A 12,552-nucleotide genomic window follows, 5' to 3' on the forward strand; every position below is an offset into this window, starting at 1 on the left:
CCTCGGGCCCCACCCCCCCAGGTAGCCAGGCCCACAGGCCCCGAGTCCCGGTGCCCTCTGGCAGCCCCGCCCCGCCCCCGGCCCCGCCCACTGTACCTTGGATGGAGATGAGCACCTGGAGAAGGCTGGATTTGCTTGTCCACCTCTCTGTCCCCTGAGACACACACACGGCATGTCAACTGTGTCCCAGACACCGCCCCGGCGGGCCCTCCCCCACCTTGACTGGGCACGGCATGGCGCTCACCTTTCCGATCCAGGTGCCCAGGAGGCTGACGCACACCTTCCCGTTGTCATACAGGTTGGGGTTCAGGCGGCCACTGCACTGGGAGAGGTAGCAGAAGTGGGGAGGCACGGCCGGGTAGATGTTGGGGAGCTGGATGTCAAACAAGTAGAGGCCGTCCTCGTAGGGGGTGCGAGTGGGGCCCTTGATCAGGGCCGAGAAGAGGTCCTGGAGGGGGGGGGGAGGGCTGCGGTTGGCGGGGACTCCCGCGTGGATGGGGGGCAGGAGGAGGGCTCCCCAGGACGCCAGGTGCGGCCAGGGGCAGAGAAGCTACATGCAGATCTCTTGGCACAGACCTGCCTGGCATCTTGTGACTCTTAGCATGAAAAGTTTTCCAAACTGGTTTTGACCCTCCCAGGCCATTTCCTCATAAAGTCACTTCTAAGTCGTATTTCTCAAAACACCTTCCCAATGAGGCAAGCGACAATTGTAACAAATTGAAAAATTGAAAAATAAAGAACATTCCATGATCAAGGCTGCACTTGCTTATAGGGAACTCAGGGAACGAGAGGATTTTAACGCCAAGGGAATATGCCAGGACACACCAAACACAGGTCGTTAAGTCATTGGGCAAGTTCTCCACAGACACCCGAAATCCGTGTGTCGGGGGACGAGCGGTCCCCGCTGCCAGGGCCGTGGCCACGGGGGTGCGTGAGGAGCTAGAAAGACGGCGAGGGCGAGGTGCCACGGGAACGAAGGGTCCTCCCGCGTGCGCCCCCGGGGCCGCCCCGCAGCCTCGGGTTCCCGCACGGCTGCCCTTTCCCTGAGTGAGATTTGGAAAATAACAGAACAAAAAATACGACTCCCTTCATCTCTCAGTAGAGCTGAGACAGGCTAGAAGGTCAAAAGGAATTTTACTCTAAAATCCAAGAAAAACCACAAGTGTCATGGAGAACCTGGAGCAGCGTAGCCCTGTCCAAGCTCCGGCAGGCCCTGGGTTTCTGGACTGCACCCCTCTTTGCAGTCTCTCCTTTGGCCCCTCCCTACAGGGCTGGGCCAGAGCTGGGGCCCTGGTCAGACTCAAATCCAGGGCCTTGCAGGGTGTCTGACACAGCAGGGGCCCAGGAGAGGTGGCAGAAGGGACGGCCGGCCCGCGCCTGGGGCACACGGGGCAGCGCTCGCCGGGCGTCGGGCAGCACAACGCAAACCCCAGGCCGCTATTCTGCAGCTAGAGGCAGAGCTGGACCGACGTGAGTCTGCGTGGGCCGCCTCAAAACAGCCTGCTGAGGGGAAAAGGCGAGTCCCAGAGGATGCGTGTGACGGCGTGCTATTTACATAAAACAAATCATACAAAACAGCGTGCGTGGCAATGCATGAGAATGTAAAAACAAAAAAAGGGCATCTGCAGAGACCCGCCTAACTTCTGGGGTCATGACCCCTGGGGGCCAGGTGAGGATTGGGCAAAGGCAACTTCAGCCTTTTCTGCAACGTTCTAATTTTTCAAAAAGAAGATTTCACTCAAGTAATAATTATATAATTTAAAACTTTAAAACAAGGATGAAAGAACAGCCACCTGGTCCAGACACACGGTGCGAATCTTGTCCCCCCACCGACCAAACCTGTTTCTTGCCCTGTAAGCACTGTGGTGGCCTCAGGTGCCACTCAGGCCTGCAGGTTGGGGCCCACGCGGCGCCTCTGCGCACGCCCCGCCAGGCCCCTGCTGGGGTACTTGCCATTCTATCCTCAAAAGTCTTGACCATGATGCCGTCGGGCAGCGAGGTGGCCAGCAGCGCCATCTCCTTCCGCACCGTGCTGAAGAACTTCTTGGCTTCTGGAGGCTGGAACTCAATTTTCTTAAAAGAGTGATTTGCTAGAGGGGGAGAGAGGACGGTCAGCCTCTGATGGCGAGGCCCTGGGGGCCCCGGCTGGAAGGGCAGCTGCGGGCCCTGGGACGCTCGGCTGGGAGGGAGCAGCTGCGGGGTGTGCTCCTCAGACGGGAAATTAACCCTCATGCGTCCCGCCCGCCCCGCCTGGCACCAGGACTGGTGACCACATCAAGAAAACGTCCCGCCCCACCCCATCCCCACCCCGACCCGGAGAGGCAGCGGGGCTGGGAGGGGCTAGTCCCCGGCCCCGGATCCGTGGACACTAAGGGGCTAACTCACAGGGTGCGAACTCCAGCACCGAGAAGACCTCGCCCTTGGCGCTGGTGAAGGTGACCCCGGGCTTGCCGCCACACTGCTGGCAGAGCACCGGGGTCTCGCTGGGCCACTCGGCCTTCACCGGCGACTGCGCCTCGGGCTTGTCCTCCTTGCGCTCTGTGTCCGGCGCGGCCTCCATTTTCTCCTCCTCTGCGATGGCCACAGTGTCCAGGGTCTTCTTGAGGTTTTCCTGCAGCTTCTTGATGTCATCCAGAAACTTCTTCTCTCGGGTCGGTTTCTCAGGCTCCACCGTGGGGGAGGTGGGGGAGCCTGTCAGAAGCTGCTCCACGGTCATGTTCTTGAGGCTCTCCAGGATCTTGATGGCCTCTTTCAACTCCCGGAAACTCTTTGGGGGCCCGTCCTTGCCAGCCTTCTCCATCAGCCCGGCCACGGGGGCGGCCATGGCCACAGCGCCCTGAATGGCGGCCGTGGCAGCCTCTTCGCTGATCACCACCCCCTTGTCCTCCTCGGGGGCTGCTGGCTGCTCAGGGGGTGGGATGGGAGGCTCCTCTATCTTGGGGTGCTCGTCCTCCACCAGCCCATTGTCCGTCTCCCAGCTGTCACTGTCGTCCTCCCACTCGTCTGAGGACGCCCCGCTGGTGCTGCCTTCTACGGAGTCGTAGTCTGACTCCTCGATCTCAGACTCGATGTTGTACAGGTGCTGGAGGCAGACAGGCAGGGCGGCTCGGAGGAGCGACACGGGCTCCAGGGACCCTGACCCCAGAGCGGATGGGACGGCTCTGCCCTTCCCCCTTCCCGCTCCGGACTCTGCAGGTGGCTCTTCTGCGCTAGACGGCACCTACGTCTCTGCGAGGTGCCTTCGCCCGCCCCACCCCTGCAGCAGGCCTGGGAGCCCCAGCCAGGCCTCTCCTCCCATGGCCGGGAGCTGAGTCGGCATTTACCCTCGGGGGAAATCCAGCCCCCGCGAAACAGGTCAGAGGCCTCTGCCCAGTCACGCTGGGAGCGGGGAACACGCTGGAGGAGGGAAAGTGGGAGGGAGCTGGCCTGCGTCACATGCTCTTCCCATCCTTGCAACGGCTGCCCAACGGAGGAGTGGCCCCCGCCCTTCCCCCACCCCACGTTGGTGCCAGGAGAGGGGAGCTGGGGCACGAGGATGCCTCAGACAAGGGGACAAAGGGAAGGTACTGAGGACAGCCTTGCAGCTCGGAGTGTGCCAGCCAGCGCTGGGGCGGGGGCCGGCTCTGCTCTCCCCTCCCCCTGGCCTGTGAAAGTTTTCCTAGAGATGTAGGTGGCTCTGTTGTCTATAGAAAGTAACCTGCACTTCTGCACATAGCGAGATAGAAACCCGGGCCGAATGGGCTGGTCCATGGAAATCTACATGCGCCTGACAATACGGGGAACCTGCCAGGTGGGACCACCGGGCTGTGTGTGTCATGCTGCTCGCCTCCTCAAGTTTCCCGAGACCCTTTTACCCGAAAGAAGACCCCCTTGCCAGGAAGATCTGAGAGCTGTACTCCTGCTCCTTGAATGGGGACAGGAGACAGACCGTGGCTCCCAGCCCAGGGCCACAGCTGCAAGCCAAGTGGCCAGACGCTGGCAGGGCCTTACCTGGGGCAGGATGATGGTCTTTGAGTTGTCAGCCCACACCACCTCCACCTTGCTGCTGACGTCCACGCGGGCCACCTGGCCGACCGACGGCTGCAGGACAAACGACAGGGTAGAGAGTGCAGCCCTCCAGGAGGCGCAACGGCCAAAGCACCCCGGGAAGGGAGCACCAGCAGTGGGGGGCAGGGCGAAGCCGTGACAGTAACAGGGACTGGGCACTGGCCAGAGGCCACAGCGAGATTCTCAAGTGGGGGGCCCTCCTGCTCACACGGCACAACGTGCCCCGTCCACAGGGCTCCCACGCGTCCCCCTGGCGGCCGGGTACACGGCCCACGAACTGCTTCCCTCTCGAAGCACTCCGGTCTCTCCAGACCTCCAGGCATTCCCAGGACGGGGTGCCGGCCTGGGCACTTTTGTTCCTATTTTCCCTCTGCTGAAATCTGCCTGACCCCAACCAAGGTTCCCCTGTTCTCCAAGGCTCGGCTCTGACGCCACCTCCCCAAGCCTGTCCCGTGCTCCTCAGTACTCATGAGCATGAGCACTCCTGCTCATGGCCCTGAGGACGAGCACGCTTCCCTGATAACCAGAACAGTTGCGTGAATGTGGTGCGACCCAGCAGGCGGGCCGGCAGCCGAGGCCTGGGCAGGTGGTCAGGCTCAGCGGCAGCTCCGCTGTGGGCAGCTGCTCTGCTGGGGAGGGCGCCAGGGGCAGCCAGGAACCTACAGGGCTTGCAGGTTGGCTTCTGGAGCCACCTGGTGGCACCCCCCCGGCACTGCAGCCGCTGCAAGCGAGGGGCAGCCGCTGTGGGCCTGAACCAGGGTGCGAACCTCATCCTCCTTGTGAGGGGCCCCATCCTCGGCATTGCCAATGCGGATGACGATGTCGGTTGTGCGGAACCGGAAGTCAGGGTGGTCAGCGATGTCGTAAACGCTCACGTCTTCCTCTTCTCCGATCAGCTGGGGCACAGGATGGGTGGCCGTGAGCCTCAGGGCCCTACGCCCGGCCCCCAGAGCTCGCCCCGAGGGAAGCGGCGCACACTGACCTCCACGTCGTCCCCGCTCGGCCGCAGCTTGAACCACTTCACCAAGCAGGTGCGGCCCACGTGGTCCCCAGACTGCACCACGCCGTAGACCGCGGGGTCCGGGCAGCTCTGGACTAGGGGACCGGAGGAGGACACGTGGTTAGCAGAGCAGCCCCGGTGGTGCCGCCTGCCACCCACCGCCGCGGGGCTCAGAACCCGCTCGTCCCCTGCTAGGTCACGGCAGACTAGAAAACACACCCCAATCCCCAAAGGAGCGAGCCAACCGCAAAGGGGAGCCTCCTGCCCGAGAGCCCTTGCCCGTTCCCCCGGCCCGGTGCCACACTACCTCGCTTGTCCACCACGAAGTCTCCGGGGCAGAACTCGTTGTTGTCCAGGTGGTGCACGGGGAAGAGGTCGTTGGAGCGAATGTTGCACTCCACAGAGCCGTCTTGCCACATCACGTCTGCCGAGGTCATCGTGGTCACCACCTCCACTGCCACCCTGCAGGGCAGGACCAGTGAGTCAGGCCACACGGACTTCCCAGAGGGAAGGGCAGGTACTCCTACTCCAGCCTGGGGACCCGGTGACCTGCAACTCTCTATCCCAGGCAAGAAGGAAGAAAAGGAGTCACGCTCGCCTCCGTTCCCACACCCTGCCACCTCTGCGAACGGCCCCGTTTGGGAGAGTTCGAGTGACTGTGGTCCCAGAGGGCAGGCTCAGGGCCAATGCCACTGTCTTACTCCCAAATCTCTCCTGCCCCCCCAGGCCAACCCCAGGCACCTGCGTCACCTCAGCTGGGCACCCCGAGCCCTTACAGGTTTGCAGACCGCGTGTGCACACCCCACGCACGAGCCCACGAGTGCACGTGCGTGCGGGCGCCAAGGCCCTGCTCTGGGGCTGGACGCTCCGCTGGCAGGGAGAGGGCGCCTTCCGGGTGTACCTGTCCCCCGGCTTGAAGTCGCGAGTGATTTTATTCTTCTTCCTCTTGTGTTTCCGCTTTAAGTTCTTGATAGACAAGGGGATGCTCTTTTTGCGGCCCGTGCCGCTGCCGCTCTGTGAGGAGGTGGTGGAGCTGGCGGAAGAGGTGACTGAGCTGGTGTCGTCTGTGTCGTCGGCAGCCTCGTCATCCGCATCCTGCTCGGCCGAGTGCAGCCTGTCGTCTCCGCCCTCCTTCAGCAGGAAGGGGGGCAGCTGCTCGCCCTCCTCCGGGCCCTCGTCCTGCATCTCCACGGGGCTGGCGGACCCATCGGGCGTCTCCTCAGGGCTGGCGGACCCTGTTTCACTCTTGGCTTTGGCGCCCCCTTTCTTGCTCGGGTCCTCCATGGAATGGTCCCTGGAGCACTGGGTGTCCGGGGAGCAGGACATGATCCTCACAACCTGCTTTTTCAACAGGCGCTTCACCTGCAAGGGCAGAGCCGGGAGGGGGAGGCTGTGGCGAGCAGGGCTGACACTCAGGCTGGCCCGACCCCAGGCGGCTCGATCCGGGGGTGGGGGAGTGACAGCTATACACACCTAAGTGGCCTGCAAGCGTCATCAGGGCTGCCCCCCGAGGCCTGAAGCACAGACCAGCCTTCCTGGCTTCGGAAATGGCTCAAGGCCAGTTCCTCAAACGCCCACCAGCCCCAACCCCGAGGACATACCTTCTTGGCCATAGAGCCCTCCCCCTGGGCGCAGTGTTTTTCTGGACATTCACAGGCAATCTTGGCCAGCTCTACCTTGGCCGGGAAGACAAACAGACAGCGCTCCCCCAGCTGCCGCTGAGCATGGTCAAAGCATCCGAGACGCTTCACCCTGGGCGGGGAGAAGCGGGGCTGGGCCAGCAGTCCTCGTGCCCCCACGTGTGCGGCTTCGGCCCCGAGACCTACTCAGGGCGCGGCCCTGGGCTTGCCGGAGTGGGTCGCGTGCTGGGGCTGCTCACCTGCCTAGGTTTTCCTGGGTGATGACAGAGGGTGGGGGGCTGACGCTATCTGTGCCCCCTGGACAGAAGCTCTTGGTAATCCATGTGACTTTCAGCTCTACAACCTGCACCTGGGGACAGTGAGTGGGACAGGGCCCTAGTCAGCAGGTCCTAACAACTCTCTCTTTAAGCTGCTGCCCAGAACCCGCCTGACCTCCACGGCAGGAAGTAGGTCTTCTCAGTGTTGCGCCAAGTACGAACACCCCCCAGAGCAGGCCCCGCCTGCAACTGCAGCCCCACCCCAGGGATCCCTGTCACCTCCTCACCACCAGTCAGGGCCCAGTGGATCTGCCATTCGCCACTCGCCCACCTTGCATAGCCTGGGTTGGTCAGGCTGGGGGACATCTGTCTGCTGGTCACCCCGTGACCATAGCCTGGGTTCCCTTTATCCTCAAAGCCCTTTCAGATCAACAGGGTCCAGAGGCCAAGGAGCAGGGCTCAGCCCTCAGAACAGGCAGAGAAGGGTGGGCAGCAGCTAGCTCCGGGGCGTGGAGGCTGAGTTCCTGTCCCCACCCCCTGGTCCCCAGTCCCTACCTCTTCCACTACCACCCGAAATTTGCTCTTGGTGCTGAGCACGGGCTTGACCCCCGACAGCCACTGGACGCTGGAGAAAATCTTGGCTGGGCCGATGAGCACCTGGCCCGGGTAGAAGCCGTAGGAATCATCGAAGAAGAGACCCTGCAGGATTTGGGACCAGACAGGAGCCCTGTGAGTGTGCCACCTCGGGGGACGGCGCTCTCCATGCCACGCCCCCCCTCGAAGGCCTCCACACTCCCTAAAGCAAACCCTCAGGCTCCGGAGCAGCACCTCTCAAACCCAAGGTGCATGCAGACCACCTGGAGATCTTAAAATGCACATCTGACTCATTGTTTCTCACGAGCTCCCAGGCCATGCCAATGCTGGTGACACTGGTGCCTCTGAGGACTAAAGCTCCGGAGGGCAGCATGATCATGCACGCCCCGCCAGTGAACGCATTTACGAACGGCGTCACACGCGACTGTTCTAACATGTCACACTGCACTAACACTGCATGTCCTCTAAGACCGAAAAATGGGGGTTTTAAGAGGATAAAAGTTAATAAAAATCAAAGAAAAGTTCCAATATTTTCTGTCCACACCCAGACTTTCAGATCTGGTACACGCCCGCCCCTTTTCTAGGAAACTGCTTTGCCTAGAAGCACTGTTTAGCCCAGGTCGGCTACCAACTCTCTGCTAAGAAGTCCTCCTTCCTGCACGGCCCAGAGGGCCGAGGGCCACAAGACCCCCCCCCCCCCGCCACACGTACTGAGTCACTGACGTGCGGGCAGACGTCGTAGAGCTTGGCACCGTCTTCTGTGTTCATAGAGCACCTGAAACAGTGAACATGGGCTTGGGCTCCACGTAGCACAATGACCGAGTCCCACGGGAGATGTGGCAGCCAGGACCCGATGTGGTGCTGATCAGTATCAAAAGGAGTTATCCAGAGGTGCCCACATGTTGCATGCCCTAAAATGGCACAATTCCTCCTCTGTCTGCAGCTCAGCTTCTGAACTGGTACGAGGAACTCTGCTAAAATGAACCAGGCCCTCGCCCCAGCTCCGAGTGTCTAAGGTAAAGCATCAGCCCCCAGCAGGTATGCTAAGTGATAAAGTTTCTCTCCCCGAATCAAGATACGGCACAGACCAGACGCTGAGTGAGAGAATTCAGCTGTGGTGCCAGGAGACCTGCCCAGGGTCAGGCCCGAACGTCCACAGCACCTGTCGTGGCCCTGGATGAGACCTGTCATCACAGGCCCATGAGAAAACCCCCGCCTCCCCTCCGCCCAGCGGCGGCCCCGCCAAGCGGATGGCTCCTCTGTGGGGAGCTAGTACCTGGCACCATTGGACAACTTCAGGATGATCTGGTTCTTCAAGTCGTAGACCTTCCCCAGCCAGCTGTCATAGGCGACGTAGTCCCCGTACATGAAGGGCTGCAGACCCAGGAGACGGGGTGTGAGAGACGGCACTTGACACTGGTGTCCGGGGCACCCCCCCCCTTTGCCGTGCTGAGACGGGCAGGAAAGATCTAGGCAGCTAACTGCCCGGACTCGCTAGTACAGGACCTGTGTAGCTGCTGCAGGCTCCCCCCCCCCAAGTTCTAGGCTGCACCCCGACTCCCCTTCCCAGTGTGGAGGCGGAGCCGGCAGCGGGCCTGATGGTACCCAAGGGTACGGGACTCCTGGGTGCAAGTGGGCTGTGGGCGTCAGGCACGTGGAAAAGGAAGTAAAACGATTTCAGTAAATAAACAAACATCCTGAGGATATCAAGAGCCACGTTTCTCAAGGTTGAGGAAGGAAAGACGGGGGCACTGGACTGGAACTGGGGGTATCAGGACATCTCGACTTTTAACGTACGCACAGAAGGGGCAGTGACAAATTTGTGTGTGTGTGTCTAAATGTGCGCGCACACACACACACACACGCATGTCCTGAAAGGGCCTAGTACCAATCAGCACACCCGGCGACACCCAGATCTTGGGTTTGGAAATTTGGTTTTCTCCTGTGAAAGGAACTAGGGCTCCTTGGAGAAACGCCTGATTCCAAGGCTGGATCAGAAAAAATACAAGATGGAAATGATGGGGACATGTCAAAAGGTCACAGATGCTTAAAGGGGCTCCCGTTGGCCAAACCTGGGTTCATTCAAGCAAAAAACCAAGCAACGGTAGTAATGGATTACAGCCAATGAAAGAAAACAGGAATCTCTGAAGCCACACAGATGCAAAACAATGAATAAACAAATGGGCAGAAAGTAATGCTCTTCCATACAGTAGAGTGCGACTAATAAAAATGAGAAGGGAACGACAGTCACAGAGGTCTCCAGCTGGCAACGTCGGAGGGCCGGCCGGTTCGGGCGGGAGCGGCGAATGAGGCTAAGCTCAGCCTGGCACAGACTGGGGTTTGACAAGTAACGGGTTGCTGACATACGCCTGGACCACCTCCCCCAAAACAGAGTTAGCTGCAGGGGGGGAAACGGCGACTGTGTGGCAGGAGGCGTGGCAGACAGCGGCGCGGCCGGGACGGACGCGGACATCACCACGCTGCCGCCACCGCACACCGCGGGCCAAGGAAGAGCGCGGTGGCAATCTGGGGCAGCCCTGCCGAGGACGCAGGGCCTGACGCTGGTCCTGAGCCCACTTCGGACGGCCCATGGTCAGGGTCAAGAGAGGGATGTATCAGCATGTGGAAGACACAGCAAGACTGGGCAACTGGTCCAGACTGGAGAAGATCGAGAATTGACCACTAAATGCAACGTGTGCTCCTGAATGGAATTCTGGGTCAGAAAGGCCAAAAGGGTATTGTCGGGACAACGGAATTGGACAGTAACGACCAACTCCCTAACCTGGGGGCCGAACGGCGGTTACACAGGGGAGCGTTCCTGTTGGGGGGACACACGCCTTGTAGTATTTAGGGGCCGTGGGGCATCACGTCTGCAGCTTGCTTTCCAGGAGAGAGCAGGAAACGTGGGAGGAAGGGGCACAGGGAGCGAGCGAACGGCCGCGGGGCCGGGGCGACGCAGCGGGTGCGGGAACGCGCAGCTTTGGGCGAGTTTGGAATCGTTTAAAAGACAACTTATTGAAAAGAAACTTGTTTAAAAAAAGAGAAGTACGTGTTAGAGGAGGAAAGAAACTAGGTAAAGGGATCCGCACCTGCGGTCGGAGCCGTCACATCGGGGTGTGTCAGACCCCGTGTGTGCACGGGCCCTGACAGGGAGCAGCAGGCGGGCTGCGAGGGGCAGAGGACCACGGAGCCGGAGCGGGCGGCGGGGGCGCGGGGCGGGCGGGGTGCTCACCCAGATGTGCTGCAGGTCCTTGCTGTTGACGGGGTAGATGATGCAGTTGGTGCCGATGAGCTTGACCGCGCAGTCGATGCTGACGTCTATCACGGTGCCGCACTGGCTGTCCTGGGGAGGAGAAGGCACCTAGGTCCCGGCAGGCACACGGTGCCGGCCACCATGGGTGGCCCAGCCCAGACGGCCCACCCGCCCACCCCCCCCCCGCTGCCAGGGGGACGCAGGACTCACGGTGGATCGCATGTGCCGGACCACGTCCCGGGGCACCACGGAGCGGTCCTCGAGTTTCAGCTGCACAAGAGAGCATGCACGTGAGGGGCTGGCCCACGTCGCCGCGGGGCGCTGCTTCACCCAGCGTCCTGGGGCAGGCACGCACTCCAGCCAAGCGCACAACCCTACGTGCTGAGTGTGTTCACAAGCGGCACGCACACCTCTAGCTGCACCTACAGCCAAAGACGGACCCGAGGCACTAACTCTCCCCACCGAAAGCCAACGCCGGGCTTACCAGAGGCCATTTCATCACAGTGGAAAGTGTGGCTACACGACAGATCACAAAGGCCTCATTTAAATGAAAGGTTTAAGAGCCCATCTGAAGACAGTAGAACATTTTGCTATGAGGGAAATCTTTCCAGTTTCTGCAGGTGCCGCCCTCCCCCCCCCCCCCCGCTGCTGCTGAGTGCTGAGGAAGGGGGGCGTGCTGCTGGGCTGCGGGGGTCCCCCTGATGCCTGCTATCAGCCACCACTACCCTCTAATCCGGCCAGCCTTCCTGGCCAGCTGCAGCTGCCCCTTATCTACCATGCTGGGCACACGTGCGGGCGGCTGGCTTTGGGAGCCGGCCAACTGCACGGCGAGCACCTGACCCATTCCTCCGAGAGGATGGCCAGGGCCCACGAGAGCTGTCCCCCCCTGCGTTGGGCACCGGCTCCCCATCCGACAGCCCCAGGTGGAGGAGGTCCCCTGCCAGGCCAGCGCGCCTTCCTTGCCGGCTCCTCAGACCTGGGACCGCCCCTCTCTAGCTCCTCTGAGGCGCGGTAACAGCGGGTCTATGGCCGTCCACCTCCTTCGGACGGGCACCCCCCAAGGCCTCAGAGCACAGGGATGAACGCTATTTCCTTCACCAACAACTCCCCTCAAACTGTGGGGCATGGCAAGGTCACCTCCATGGAAGGAGAGCTGGGCAATCCAAACGGAAGCCACTGGCTCAAGGTCACCGAAATCTGGCAATGATGGCTAAAACCAACTCTGCTATTAGTATAATGTGACTTACAAAAAAGTACAAGGGAGGCAACGGGCTCCACCATCCACGCGCAGGGAACCGAAGGCCATGACTCGCATGAGGACAAGCCCGGGTGCTAAATCTGGGGTCCTCGAGCCAGACCCGTGGGCGTGCCAGCTCTGAAACCTCAGGCTGACCGCTCACAACTGCATGTACGAAGCGGGGTGACAGCAGCCATCGCAGAGGGCTTGAGGGGACTAATAAGGCAGTGAAAAGCACAGCTGGTCACAGGTACCTGGCAGAGTAAGTGCTCGGCAAACGACAGCTGTGCTCACTCCGCCTGACGCCACTGCCCCGCGGGGCACAGGCTGCAGACCCTCTGAGTCCGGCCTCGTCTTGCCTTTGCTCCCAGATCCAGAAGGCAGTGAGGGGCCGTGTGGAGCTCTGCCTCTTTGCTAAGAACGCCCTATACCGCAACCCTCCGTGCCCAAACCTCTGATCTGGGACACGGTATTTTTGGCGCTGTCCCACCCTATCTCAAACCTCCACTCTCATTTTAGATTTC

General features: G+C 61.2%; 1 protein-coding gene across 2 annotated transcripts in view; it reads right to left on the minus strand.

Moving 5' to 3' along the window:
- The window catches only part of UBE2O (ubiquitin conjugating enzyme E2 O), a 45,191-nt gene that overhangs the window by 2,291 nt on the left and 30,348 nt on the right, over positions 1–12,552 (minus strand). Inside the window, exons 2-17 of one of the 2 annotated variants that reach the window (XM_036222313.1) lie at positions 11,002–11,061; positions 10,771–10,881; positions 8,815–8,912; positions 8,250–8,313; positions 7,500–7,643; positions 6,927–7,036; positions 6,724–6,799; positions 5,949–6,409; positions 5,355–5,509; positions 5,030–5,142; positions 4,815–4,943; positions 3,991–4,080; positions 2,386–3,082; positions 1,954–2,090; positions 245–448; positions 97–154 (exon numbers count right to left, since the gene is read on the minus strand). In XM_036222313.1, coding sequence (XP_036078206.1) covers positions 97–154; positions 245–448; positions 1,954–2,090; positions 2,386–3,082; positions 3,991–4,080; positions 4,815–4,943; positions 5,030–5,142; positions 5,355–5,509; positions 5,949–6,409; positions 6,724–6,799; positions 6,927–7,036; positions 7,500–7,643; positions 8,250–8,313; positions 8,815–8,912; positions 10,771–10,881; positions 11,002–11,061 — 2,707 coding nt within the window. Of the gene's footprint in view, positions 1–96; positions 155–244; positions 449–1,953; positions 2,091–2,385; positions 3,083–3,990; positions 4,081–4,814; positions 4,944–5,029; positions 5,143–5,354; positions 5,510–5,948; positions 6,410–6,648; positions 6,800–6,926; positions 7,037–7,499; positions 7,644–8,249; positions 8,314–8,814; positions 8,913–10,770; positions 10,882–11,001; positions 11,062–12,552 lie in introns of both variants that reach the window. The other variant, XM_036222312.1, reaches the window with a different exon arrangement.

Source organism: Rousettus aegyptiacus, unplaced genomic scaffold, assembly GCF_014176215.1.
Source record: "Rousettus aegyptiacus isolate mRouAeg1 unplaced genomic scaffold, mRouAeg1.p scaffold_m13_p_6, whole genome shotgun sequence".
In the NCBI taxonomy this organism is placed as follows: domain Eukaryota; kingdom Metazoa; phylum Chordata; class Mammalia; order Chiroptera; family Pteropodidae; genus Rousettus; species Rousettus aegyptiacus.